This window comes from Mugil cephalus, chromosome 15, assembly GCF_022458985.1.
Source record: "Mugil cephalus isolate CIBA_MC_2020 chromosome 15, CIBA_Mcephalus_1.1, whole genome shotgun sequence".
Classification (NCBI taxonomy): domain Eukaryota; kingdom Metazoa; phylum Chordata; class Actinopteri; order Mugiliformes; family Mugilidae; genus Mugil; species Mugil cephalus.
In genome coordinates this window covers 2,147,487-2,161,456 of record NC_061784.1, presented here as the reverse complement: position 1 = coordinate 2,161,456, position 13,970 = coordinate 2,147,487, and the positions used below count along the sequence as shown (strand labels likewise).

Here is a 13,970-nt window from a genome sequence, read left to right as displayed (position 1 = left end):
TGTTTATCCAGATGTACTGTATAAATTACTCTCTACCTGGCTGACCTTAAGCACATGTGTCCCCCAAGGGAGCTGGGCTATCCTCAAGGTTTCAACCTGTTAAAAGACAGTTTTTCTTCTCCACTGCCTCCTTACCCCTCGCTCTGGGTGCTCTAGTGTGTGTAAAGCATCTTCATACTGTCTGGATTGTTATTTGCGATATACAAATAAAAGAGAATTGGACTGAACTGAATTTAACTGAACTCCAAGAAAACTTGTGCTTTGTTTGTAATAAGTGTAATAACTTTGTGACCTCAAAGTTACTACTCTCTTCTACTGTACACCAACTTTGATTTATCTCTCAAAATATTTAAAGAGGAGAGGAGAGGAGAGGAGAGGAGAGGAGAGGAGAGGAGAGGAGAGGAGAGGAGAGGAGAGGAGGGGCCTCTTTCTACTGCTGAGCCAAGAGCGTACACATGGAAGTAATTAGGTGCGTATTGCCAGGGAGTCTGGGCTGTGGCGTAATTAGGGGACTAGATCACTTTAAACACAGCAGGGACATCCTCACATAGTGAAAGTCTGGCAGAAAAATGAAAGAGCTTCAATGAAACACCCAACAAGTGGGGTAAAATAATTTAAATCAGAAGCAAGCAGGATCTTTCAGAAGCAGCCTTTCTCATGTGACAGCGGTCTCGAACCATTAAGCCTGGCTGCAGGCAGCAACTTGCAGAATCGAGCTAGAAGACTGAAGCGTTGCAAAAAAAAAAAAAGAGTCGCCTACTCAATTCAGACTTCCTCTGACATAAGAGCTCCAGTTTCCATGGCGCAGATTTCACCTCAGCGCTGGATTTGAATGGAATGAGAGGAAAGTGGGAAAGATGTGGGGGTTGAAAATTGAGATTGCAGATGCAGAAAAAGAGCGAAAGAGCCTCCTTTCCAAATGGTATTACACAATCAAACCCTACAGAGACGGGGGAGACGACATGCGGAAGGCAATGTCTGGACTGAGGCCTCGTCTGGCTGGGATGGTGTCTAAACGAGGCCGGGCACTCTGATGTGGCCAATGCTACACCGGCTACACACAAAGGAAAGGAAGGAGATCAAATTTCATATTTGGGTTATATTTCTCGGCTGGGAACCGGGCTGAGGGTCCTGTAAATGAGACCCTTTGATGTCGTGAAAAGGCCAGTGTGGTGCTACGCTAGACACAGAGCAGGAGAAAGCACATTTCACCACGCTGACGAGAAACTGTTCAGGATTTAACCCGGCTCAGTCATGGCAGGGCTGATGCATCAACTGCTTATTCACACATGCGGTGTTTGGCTCAGTCAGTTTTGGTGCATCATGTCATTTTGATTTCCATGACTGGTCAGTTTTACACTGACTCATCCAGTACAGCAGGGGTCTTCAACGATTTTCAGGCCAAGGACCCTTAAACTAATGGAGAGATTAAGCAGGAACCCCCACCTACTATATGTGTTCTATATTAAGCTCAGCCTACAGTGCTTATAAATATATATTATTATTATTTCACATTCAATATTGGGGAAAGAAAATAAATAAAAGCAAACAAACAAATAATAAAACTGAATATATTCATAATAAATTGACAATTAAATAAGAAAGTAAATATATGGGAGAGTGAAAAGTGATCGATTTCTGTCACATTTTATGAATAAAGTATCACCTACAATCATTCAATTTTGATTTAAAAAACAAAAAGACATTTGTCTTACACACACATCCAACCAGTATCATTGCAGAGAACTGATTTCCAGGTAAATTCATCCTCATAGAGGTGATGAAGTTTTCCAGGTTCACTTTAGCCCAGTGTCAAAGTGTCAAACCTCCTAACAACAGGTGCTATGACAACTGCACTCTATACCTTCATTATTGAATCGTGCGTCTAAATTAGCTGTGGGACGACTGAATAATCTGTATGTTAAAATAACATAATATATCGAGCTCCTCCACTACATCTGCCTCCTTCATTTAAGCTGGAGTCACACATGCCACACAAAAGGCTAATGTTTTCTGCAGATCTTGTGTTTGTGTGAGTGCTATTAAGTGGAGGGTGTATCGTACCGGAGAGCTGCTGCGGTTAGGTGACTGCACCGCATTACATGCTGAAGAGAGCCGAAAGTCTATAAGTTGAGATCATAGCTAGGATCTTACTTTCCAGCTGCCTTTCCTTTAAAATCGTCACCTCGGAGTTCATTAAAAGAATTTATGACTCAAAATCGCTCCCTGATTGTTTGTAGGTTAGCTCAGCGTCTCTGAGGCAGCCGCTTTCGACTTTGCACCACACCTTTGTCATTACAGATCTTACACATTCCTGAGGCTCGAGGTGGTGTGTTATTAAAAATCAAACGTGCCTAAGAGTTATTTGGTGGTGTGAATGAATGTGAGGCATGAATAGGGCTGGTCCTGAATGGTGTGGGGGGTGGGACTTAATCTTCAACATTATTTTCCACATGCTCTAGTCAAAAAGAGTGGCAGCAGCTGAGAACAATCAAGCATTTAGATCTTTTAGATGTACACAAAGTGTTAACTTTATTCATTGTAATTGCCAGTCTGAAGGAAGACATGCTGTTCTGCCGTTAGATTAGTCGCTATATAAATCCAGAATATGGCTTCAGTCAAGCTAAGAAAACATTCAAAGTGGATTTTATCCTTTGCTGTCATGCTCAGAAAGCTAATTTAATATTGCTGGTATGTTCCAGGACTCATGAAACGTATAATTTTCCCACACAGCACTGGGTGAACTGAACTGTGTGAAGAGACAGAAGGAGGGGAGTCTCTTTGCCTTTGAGCTCTTATCGCCAGTGTTTCATGTGACATACAGTCGAGAGCTCTTTCTACAAAACAATACGTCACAGTACGCTCCTAGAGGAGGTCCTCACAGTGCAGGAGGGTAGGGGGAGCGTATATTTTTCATTTTTAATGGGTGTCTGCAAGTCAGGAAGAGATTCTAAGAGTAATGTGACATTTCAGTGGGATTATTGTGGTTCCCAGACACTTTTTTTTCCTTTAAGAAAAAACATACTGGACATTCCTCAACTGCTAAGTAAGCAAACCCAGCGTAACTGAAAGGACACGCGTGAAAAAGAAACCATGTATGTTCATGAAAACGCACACAGTCACACTCAGAAAGATACTTTTCATATTCATAAAAACGAAAGAAAGAAAGAAAGAAAGAAAGAAAGAAAGAAAGAAAGAAAGAAAGAAAGAAAGAAAGAAAGAAAGAAAATAAGAAAATGTTGCCCTTTGAATGGCCCGTGAAAACGCACCCACCCACTCACTCCTGTTTGTCTGTCTGGAGATGACGCATCGTCAGCCCCCTCCCTCCACAGCGTCCTTTCAGCCGCACCCTCCCAGCACAAAAACAACAAATTACAGTCCTCCAAACCGCAGCCCGTTCAGCTGAAAGCTACTGAAGACAAAATCCCCAACTGCACGGATGATACAATGGTGATTAGTCCCTTTATTACAACTTACTGATTCGGCATCATTCAAACACCAAAATGCCCACTGAGTCACTGACACTATGATTCAAACTGTGTGTGAATTACGCTACTGATTCAAAAATGGTCAATATGCGACTGTTTCCATGACCTCGCTGGTTGATGCAGAGGCAGGAACAGACACTGATACAACCACAAGTCATGTTTCCACTGATGGAGTTTTCCAATTATTATCCTGCGCAGACAGTGACTTTTAAAACTCAGTGGAAGAAATGATCAGAATTAATTAGTAGAGACTTTTCTTTGGAACAATATGTACCGAACAAATATCACATGAATGTAACATCAGCTGCTGTTTAACTTTTAAATGGAACCAGTTGTCTCTTTTATTCATATGCCTTTGAACTGAAAAGGTTTTGAGGTTCAACATTTGGAGAAACTAAAGCATAGACCTAGAGTACAGGTAGATATAAGCTGCATGAAGCTCCAGTAACAGATTTTAACTCTCAGTGGGTTAAGCGCTGTCACATGATACAGTCATTGTTTAAAAGTATTCCTCTTTATGCTATTTTTCTACTACCATGACGTGAGAGCAATGTGACTAAACAACACTGGCTCCCATGAACTGAAAACACACTTGCCACCAAAGCCACTGTCTCAGAAGAGAGTAGAAGAGTGGCTCCAGTCACACGACGTGCTTTCCTTTGCCATCAGCACCAAAGCACAAAACCGCGTCCCCAAATACACCTACCATCAACTGGCACTGCGAGACCGCATACCACACGAAGTGAGGAGCGACGTATGAAGTGGGTCAGACTCCTGCAGCTGACCGAGACACTGGGAGTAAATGACATAATCACTGCCTTTTGAAAACACAAACCTGCGTACGCATTCCTCCTCCCCCCCACACTGCTCTCTGTCAAACCCTGAGCGGCCTCGGCCTCAGCTATCCAAACAATAGCGCTGCCCTTTGCCTGAGTCGAGCACTGTCACCAAAGGCATTCATTACCTCTCACCGTCGGCCTAAAACAACAGTTTGTTAACATTACAGGAACCGGACGATGACGACGAGCAGACTCCTCCTGAAGCAGCCGCCATCAGATGAGAACATGAGGAACGGCTCTGAGTGAGAAGGGTAGTAATTATCCAAATCTAAATCAAACTCTGCTTTGCACAATGCGATTTTCACATGTCATGGAAATATGCAATGTGGTTTACATAGCTCTTGGGTGGGCACAAATCCAGCTTCACCCTGTCACTGCCCTCTGGCAGAGATATTTGGGGAAAGAGAGCCCAAGAGTCAGACAGGATCTTGGCACCTACGCAAATGATGTCATGTAATGACTATCTAAGATGCTCGGCTATAGGGACTGGAGGGCAGGCAGGTAAAGTAGCGCTGACAGTGCTCTGCTGAGATTATGTCAGATACCTGCCTCGCGGGATAGTCAGCACAGGGGCGCGTGGCAGGTAACGTCTGTAAGCTGCATTTTCTCGGGCCATGACAGCAGGCAGCGCTGGCAGAGTCCGTGTTATTCTGTTTACCCTGGCTAATCGCTACAGCTACAGGGTCCCGCGCGTTGTGGGTGCAGTCCCTAGCACTCGCATTCCTCTCAGTGGCTTTAAATAACTGCTCCTTTTCTCCCCCTCGCTACGCAAATGGGAGGAGAGTGTCAAAGATGGCAAAGAGGGCTGTTTGTTTAAGTTGGATTTAGTGCACTCGAGTACACTCATATGCAAATATACACCCTGTTCCTTTGTGCCATTTAAAAAAAGACCTCTAATTGCAACTTTGTTTTCCAAACTTTATTTTATATGAGGTTTTTTTTTTTTTTTTAGGTTTCTTTTTTAACCTGCACAACAGAAGTTCTCTTCAGTTTTTCCCACAAAGTGGTGACCTGGCAGAGTCGGTTTTGATGGGAAACTCCTACTAGTGAGTGTTTTGGTGCAACCTTCACAAGAGTTAAAACAAAAAGAGTCGACAGTGGATTTAAGACTTTTAACAACCATTGATCTTCTGGAGAAGGTCACAGCAAAATGAATGAATGAAGGTTATTGTTAGAACCTTTAGATTAATAAGGACACATATTGCTCACATTTGTAGCTGGTCTGGAGGCCTGGAGGACACCGTGCTTCCAGGTTTCATCTCGACCCAGCTGTGATATTTACCTTGACTTTTTATGACGTGGCACACATTTATAAATGACTCCACTCTATTCATAAACACATCCAGTGCTCATATTCCAATTTTCTATATGGCGACCACACTTGTGCAACAACAGTAAAAGGTTAATGAGAACAGAGGACTCCAAATAACCTTGTGTATTATTTACCCAACCAGCATAAATAGACAGGGAGAGGCGACAGAATGTGCATCCATAAATATTAAAAGTCAGCCCTGACGAGACCATGACGCAAAGCTGTGCAAAGCCACGCGGTGCTCATTTCGCCAAAGGTAAGGCGGTTTCATGACTGATAATCTGCAAGTGAATGCTCATGAGAACCCCGCGAAGATGCGTTTATGATAGGTGTGAGCACAGGACCCGTGCCCAGCTCTGCCTCTGAGGTCAGGCCAACCTGTGGCAAAAATCCAGAGTGCTGCAGGTTTTTGGTTGCCCGTGTTAGACCGCCTTCTCAAAAGCTTGGCACGACAGGAAGAAGAGTGTGTGGGGAAGAGCGGAGGACTTTCAAAGGTAAAATAAACTCACCTCCCTAAAAAGAGAGAAAGCAGAACCAGCCCCTGTCCACTGTATTTAACTGACTTGTCTTTCGTTTTCAGGCTCCCATGGACCTCTGACCCATGCCAAGGGAAAACCAAAACAAACCACAAAGCTACTACTGTCACTTCACTCTAAATACAAAACCACATGGGAAATCCTGAAATACCATTTACACTTCTCATGGTGCCCGTTTTAGGGCTAGACGGGGCCAGACTGGGCTATGATAAGACCACTTCCTGTGCAACATGAGGCCCCATGCTTTTAGATATTCCAGAAAAAGACAGGAATCTGGAGCAGGCCGGGCGCCTGGAGTCCCGATAAAGACGAGATGCCGCTGAGATGCAGAAGTGGAACAAAGCTCAGAGGGCTGTTTGGGATTCGAGCAGCAGCTGTCAGTAGGGGTGATATATGGGACACTTCTGTGCTTGCAACAGCAGGAAAAAAATAGACTTATTCGCTTCGGTCAGAACAACCAAGTATGTGAGCAGTTTATTTTGAAAGGATATCTATCGAGCACTACTAAAAATACAAGTCTGACGCACATATTAAGAAGCACTCCGTCTCCGAGGAGTATATAAGCATCTATCACCTGCTATTCTTAGTCCCCAACTATTTATGGGAAGATTTCAAGTGTGGAGGATGATAAAGATGATGTATAACAAGTTAGCCCTTACATTGTTTTGTAAATAAACAAGTCCAGGTTCAGGAGAGATTAAGAAAAAAGTGCAAAATTGCAGTTAGGTAACTCTTTCTCAGTCATGTGACTTACAATAAAATAAATGCAACAGTAATAAATGGAGCAGGATGCACTCATTCTTTTATTCCTGACATAAACTATAACAATGCCTCTGCCTCTGGCCCAACAGATAAAGACTCCCCTGATGACTTACATGTGGAATCCAGGAAAAGGGTGCACACTGTGCGTTGTACCACCTCTTCTCTGCCTGCCAACATGCCTGGGAGGGTTTCAACTTGCTTTCATCAGTTTTAGGAAGAGTAAGGCGAAATATAGTTCCATTACAGGAGCAAGGCTTGCCCTGGAAACCTATGAGCATATTTTATATAATTTTAATCCGCCTGCAGTGATGCTCAGATTAAATATCTGCACTTTCAGTCCATTCATGAAGTGCAGCGTGTGCTAGAGCTCAAAAGACAAATGACTACACACACTGCTCTGATGTATTCTGTATATTTAACAGACCGGCACTGACTCTAACGGCTACTTATTAAACCATAATAGATTTTCTCTAATCTCTGTCTGTGTGCAGCTCTCTCAAACAGGACATAAATTACAAAGGAACTGCATGTCACTCAGGTGATTTGTCCTCATGTGCTGCAAGTAATCCAGACTGAGACGATCTGCTCTGTCTGAACATCTAGGAGGTCTGCCTGCCTGTCTGTAACAACATAATCACACACTGCTCACATCAAAGAGGCCATTATTCACATTTATTACTGATTGAAATTTAGATGATTGATGTTTAGGGTTTTTTGAAAAGTGAAGGCGATTGCGACTGTATGCAAACAAAGCTACTGAGGAATAGTGCTGGGAAAAGCTGTTTAAAGCTAAGCGTTTTATTTTACTATTTTATGCTTATCGGTAAAGGATTAGATACTCAAGTATAATGTGGAAGGTGTTGCTTTGTGTAGTGACAATTTACAGAGAACTGACTCCCTCACCCTAAGGAGAACTTGAATGCTGGTAGCACCAGGTAGCTGCGAGGTCAGCATCAGGACTCTTCACCTTCTGATCACCATGGATTTATCATTTCATGATTTATCCAAGTTTGGACAAATTCATGGTGCAAACTGCATTTACAGACTGACTACCATCCATGGAGCCAAAGCTATCTAACGGGTTCTGCTTGCTTTTGTGAGTTTATACAACCGTTTAAAACTCAAAGCATTCCTGTCTCAGAAGCAAAAACCTCTGGCAACACTGATACAGTCTCCGTCTGTTTAAACCAGGGACATGAGAGTTTCGTCATGGTCTTTATGTTTTCTGTCACTTTTCCATGTCATCTTTCTCAAATAAGGAAAAAAAAAAAAAAAAAGATTTTCAGAAAGTTTTTCTCTCTGTTGCTTTCAAAGTTCTGGCTATAAAACTATATTTATCTGCTGGCAGAAATCCCAGAACGAGATCATGACTAAAAGCTGGCAGTTTTTTTGGTCTTTAACCTCTTTGTTTATCAGATTTTGAAAGACTTCTGCATATTCTAACAGACCCGACTTTTGTTCTTTTGTATTTCTGGGCCTCGCTGACATCACAACCTCTCAAATATGGAAAAGTCTTCATATTGTTGCTGCTATAGCTGTGGCCGTTTTAACACGGGAGAGAGAAATTTCCACTTGTCCACACCACATTCCAGCACTCACACTGAACAACGCACACCTCCTGTCCAGGCAGAAGTCAAACGCTCCATCCTCCTGCGAATAAGCTCATATAGTTTAGCAAGGTTCTTTTCAGATCCTCTGACTGTGATATCCTGGAGACAGGTCAGCGTATGGAAGTTGTTGTTTTTTTTTTTTATCCAGACCAAATGTGAAGCAGCACGAGGCATTCCAGGAATTTAATATGTCTCTCCTGAATTATTTGACACAGAAGCTACAAAACGTGACGCACCGCGGGGAAATCGGGGGAGACGAGGTAACTCTCTGACTCTCCGCTGTGTCAAAGAGGAAGAACAGTGTCACGGCGCCACGAGTGGGAATCGCTTGACCTCGATTAAATCCAGCCTGCTCACCTACACATCCTAGACATCAGGCATACCAAAGAAAACAGCTGGGGAGTGTGCATCTGTGTAGTCACTACCTCTCTGCTTCAAACGCTGCAACCCTGATTTATTCTTACTCACTGTGCTGTTGACGTCGGCATTGTTTAAAACCTTTGGAATATGAACATAAAAACGCACGTTTAAGCATCCAACCAGGGCAGAATCACCAGAAGAATTTAGAAAATGTTTTTTTTTTTTTTTTTTACAGATAGATCTAATAGTTAATAAGGTTTGACGAAAACATTTTTGAGGCAGAGTCATGAAGTCATATCACTATGCTGGCTGATAAGTGCTAAACCATATGTGTCCTTTTTTAAGGCTCAACCTCTCTCTAATTCACACTGAGAGACAGAAGCAAATATGTGGAGTGTAACCCATTTCTGGGCCGGAGTCTTATGCAGACCACCAGGCTCCATGTCTCCACAGCTGATCTGATAGCGCGCTAGAAGAGGCCCAGCTCGTGCCAAGCAGACACCGGAGTCGAGGAGGGGGGAAGGTATAGACTTTAGGAGTACATTTATATGCCATGTAATGAGCCCTGCCTTGCTAATTAAACACTGGAACATTTTCCAGCGATGCAGTGTAGGGTAAACCCACCTTCACCTCAGCCTAGCCACCTATTTATTTGCAGAGCGGAGTTTCTACCCACTTGACACAGTCTGAGTCTTAACGGATTCATGGACGATATTAGGGATCAGACCGGTAGAAGTTATAAGGCCTTTGAAGGGATGAAGCCACAAAAAGAATAAATAAAGCAGATTTGTGTTTATGCTGGTTATTGTGAGGCTATGAGTCACTCCCAGGAGGTCGCAGATTGATGCTATGAACACATGTGGTACGGAAACACAGGACGGTCACTTGTGTTTTTTGTCGATTGGATTATTTCCATTTAAATAGAATTTTTAATTTTTCACTACTGCACTGTAGAGGTCAAAAATTCTACCTTTTCTCAACTACACTTTCACAAGTTTTTTCCAGTTTATTTCACAGCACATCCATGCTCTGTTACAGTGATGGGTGTCAAGTAAAAGGGCTCACTTTAGGACAAGTCTTCTTTTATGTGAGCATTTTTGATTTCATTTGATTTGATTCCACAGTATTTCAGTGCATTTTAACAATTTATCTGCTGACAGCTATAGAAACTTTACAGCAGATTAAACTGTCATGATATGATACAACAAGTGGTTAAGTAGTAAATAGTAGAGTTAAAAAAAAAAGAAAAAGTAGTGAGATCAGCTCTAATTTTGTCTTCTACAATATTTAAATGCAGCTTAAATGTGAATGACTCAATCCAGCAGCATTACATATAAATACAGAACAGTGATAGAGATGCTGGCATGTACTGACTACTTTTCCTTTTATACTCTTTTTATTGAACAGAGTTCCTCTGCTACCTCAACTTACTTCAAGTGAACCCTGAAGAAGCTGAACACACTCATTTTGCATAATGAGTGATTATATTTAATTGTCTTTCGTCTAATGCTATTCTGTAAGCGTTCTCCTTATAATGCGACACAAACAGGCCTTGTCAAACTAAGCGAGTAGTGCGGCTTGATGCGTTTTTCCGCTGCTGCCTTGCAGTGACATTTAAACGGGGTAAGTATCTAATTTGCTTCAATTTGGAGCATTTTATGGAGTTCCATATAGTAGCAATTGGGAATTTCATTGTCCACAAAAAGTTCATTTATGAGCACACAAGCAGGCCTCTCACCTCACCTCGGAGGCTCCACATAGAGGGAAGCCTATAAACCCGGAGGTCAGGGCAGCACTATTGGTTAATCGCAACGGCCTATTTATATCCCCTCATAAATAAACAGCATTGTTCCAGCCTCCGTCACTCACCGACCCTGAAGCCCTGGCCGATGAGCGTGTCGGCCGCCTGCCCGTTCTCCGCGATCAGCGTGGTGTTGTTGCCCTGCTCGCAGGTATCCTGACACTGTCCCTTCAGGCAGATCCGCTTGCAGATGAGCGGAGCGATGACCACCTTGAAGCGCTCCCGTGTGGAGGAGCGCTCCGTGCACCACGCCAGCCTGTGGACGCTCAGCCAGATGACAAGCAGATGGGGGATCAGAGAGGGCATCCTGGCATCCTTCACTGCCCTCCACAGAGACCCGGGGACATTAAATCACAAGCTGAGGGGTTCAGCTCCAGCTCTAAAGCGCCTGCTTTGTTAACAGAGGCAGATTATTTTTTTTTTCGTGAATCATGCGGCGGAAAAAAAGCTCGTCCTCTCTCCTGTTTTCTCCTTAAGGAAAAAGAAAATCACTTCCCTCGCGTTCTCAGGTGATCCATTTGCAAAACCCACACGTCTGGCATCTTTGGAAGTTTCTCGTTGCCCTCGTTCCAAAAGTTGCTGAAGTTGCCCTCGTCTTTGTCGCTCTTCCTTCTTCTTCTTCTTCTTCTTCTCGCCTGTTGCTTTGGAGAGTTGGAGAGAGTGCGTATGTGGGCTTGAGAGAGAAAGAAGGGAGGAGAGGAGAAGGGGTGAGCCAACCCTCTCTGGAGAAACCTGGCTGTAGGCCAGCCAGGCGGTGCAGGAGCAAAGCTGAAAGTGGTTTCCTTGTTGGTTATTTCTCCTAACACCCCCCTCCCCTCCCCTCCTCTCCTCTCCGCTCTGCTGCCCCTGCACAGACCCTGCTCTGCAAATCACAGCTGCACAGCTGTGTGTGTCACTCTGACAAAAAAATAAAAAATAAAAAAAATACTCACATTAAAAATTTCACCTAACACACCTTGGAGTTTGTTGAGTTTCCAGTGCATGAGAATAAAACGTGCATGAGGCTGAGCTGTAACTCAGCAGCCCCTCATCATTAGGTCGCCTCACTACATCATCTTAAGAGAACATAGCCTACACTTTGTTCAGACAGTTCTGACAGACTGTGTGACTATTTGAAATGTGTAGGCGTGTGGCTGTTGTGGAATGTGGAAACGTCTGAACCATGGGTTTGCACATGTGTTACCTGCTCCTGTCTCACATGGAATAGAGTAGAATCCGCTTTACAGTCATTATACAGGGTAGATCTATAACGAGATGTTACACACAACTGCTCATACCTGGAAAATTCAATTATTAACAAACTGTAGATAAACAATGGGAAACTGCGTCAAATTAAACCAAAATAATTAATTAACAATACTGTTTCTATAACTCAAACCCTTGTGTTTACTGTTTTAACTTTCCCTTTTTATTAAAAAAAAATCACAAAAACACAGGCTGAAACCCCAAAAACCATCCTGTCTGTCTTTATAGTTATATCTAGTAAACCTAAATGGAAAATCAACAAGGAAAAAAAGCTTTTGTTTTGTTGAATGTCTAAACAGTGTGAAAGAAGATTTATAATACAATATGCTTTGCAACCGCTGAAGCAAATTATACGTTTTCAACCTCTTTGACATTGTTGTATCTCAGCCAAATATTACCAAACCAAAGAAAAAAAAAAACAAAAAAAAAATTTCAATTCAGTCTGAAAATGTGACTAATCACATAGGGAGGCAGAGCTGAGACTGTACAAATTCTCCACAAAATTTATGAGATGTGTCCAGCTGTTGTCTGGGAAAAGTCTGCATGCTGATTAACCACACGTAAGCATGAAAAGCGTGACGGTACGGCACAGTAAGGGTCGGCCGGTCAGTGTTTGGGGTCACACTGGTAGGGGGTGAACGTGAGGGAGGGAGGGAGAGAGAGTTGAGTCACTTCCTCTCTCCAAAAAGTGAGAGTGTTTGCTTTCAGACGCTGAGGAAATGACTGCATGGGCCTACAGAGAGTTCACAGGCCGCTCTCACATTTCTCTGTGCCTCTGCTGCTCACCATCACTGCTGCATCATCGTCTGCCAAGACACACTCACACACACACCGAATGTAAATATGCTGTAGGGCGCACAAAAACCATCGATGACTATTGTTGTTAGTGCAATATAATTACTTCCCTTAAGAACACTGAAGCCTTTGTGTCGGTCAGCGCGGCAGGCAGTAATGACAGAAACAGAAAACACACAGATGCAGATATGAAGAAGAAGAAGAAGAAGAAGAAGATAAAGACAGCCTACTAAAAATGGAAACCACGACAGCTTTGTGGAAATATGGCAGGCTACGATGGACCGCTTGCCCCGTGGTTAAAGCAATGTTATCTAAAAGGGGAAGAGCACACTGGATTAGAAGGCTCTGGGTGGATTTGCCTGTGAGCAACAATAACTGAGAGATGATTAGAGTTAATGAGATTTGGCATTCCCATGCTTTATTTTTGCTTCTTCTTCTTTTTGGCTCAAGTCCCTGATGACTAGAGAGGTGATGTGTTCATTGCTGCCCAAAACAATGACAAAACAAAAATCTTATTAGAAAATAAACCAGGAACATGTCTGAAAATACAGTCACTCAGTCTGGATTTAGTACATTCATCGTCTCCAGATGGCTGACACTTCAGAACTTTGGTGATCCTCTAGCACCACCCCAAGGTTGACATTTGTGCTTTTTAGTGAAACGTCTCAACAAGTATTATATGGGTTGTCAAGATGGGTTAGAATTAGTTAATAAAACTGCAGTGAATACCAATTAATTTAATGAATTAATTCTATTTATATAGCAGTGGTATGACTATATTGTAGAAACACAAAACCAGGGGCATATCGAGCTCACTGATGATTTCATGTGACAACTCAGACATTATTTAGCAATCCTAATTACACACAGTCAGGCATAACATTATGACCACCTTCCTAATATTGTGTAGGTTTCCCTTGTGTCTCTAAAACAGTTGTGACTCATCAGAGAATGGACATGCGCCTTCTGAGGGTGTCCTGTGGCGTCTGATAACAGATTGTTGTTAGTGGGGGTCTTTGGGTCCTATGGGCTGAGATTCTTTATCCGTTTGGGATCTAGTGAATAGTGAATGTGGAGGCCAGGTCAACAACTTGTGCTGTTCTTCATGTTTTTTGAGTTGTTCCTAAAACATTTTTGTGTGTGTGTGTCAGGCTGCATCCTGCTGGGGATGGCTGCACCCATCAAGGAGTGTCATTGTTATGGGGTGGGGGTGTCTGGTCTG

The 13,970-nt window shown here is 42.9% G+C and overlaps 1 protein-coding gene and 1 long non-coding RNA gene across 6 annotated transcripts in view; one reads left to right on the top strand and one right to left on the bottom strand.

The window, feature by feature from the left end:
- The window catches only part of ltbp3 (latent transforming growth factor beta binding protein 3), a 32,265-nt gene extending 20,828 nt beyond the window's left edge, over positions 1-11,437 (bottom strand). Inside the window, exon 1 of one of the 5 annotated variants that reach the window (XM_047607136.1) lies at positions 10,777-11,437. In XM_047607136.1, the coding sequence (XP_047463092.1) occupies positions 10,777-11,014 (238 nt within the window). In that variant the 5' untranslated portion in view covers positions 11,015-11,437. The remainder of the gene's footprint in view (positions 1-10,776) is intronic. The other 4 variants (XM_047607135.1, XM_047607132.1, XM_047607131.1 and 1 more) reach the window with 4 other exon arrangements.
- On the top strand, positions 4,587-7,058 carry LOC125021181. The gene is made up of 3 exons (XR_007114312.1): positions 4,587-5,373; positions 5,782-6,133; positions 6,220-7,058. It is a non-coding gene; the product is annotated as an uncharacterized LOC125021181 (long non-coding RNA).
- Positions 11,438-13,970: the final 2,533 nt, after the last annotated feature.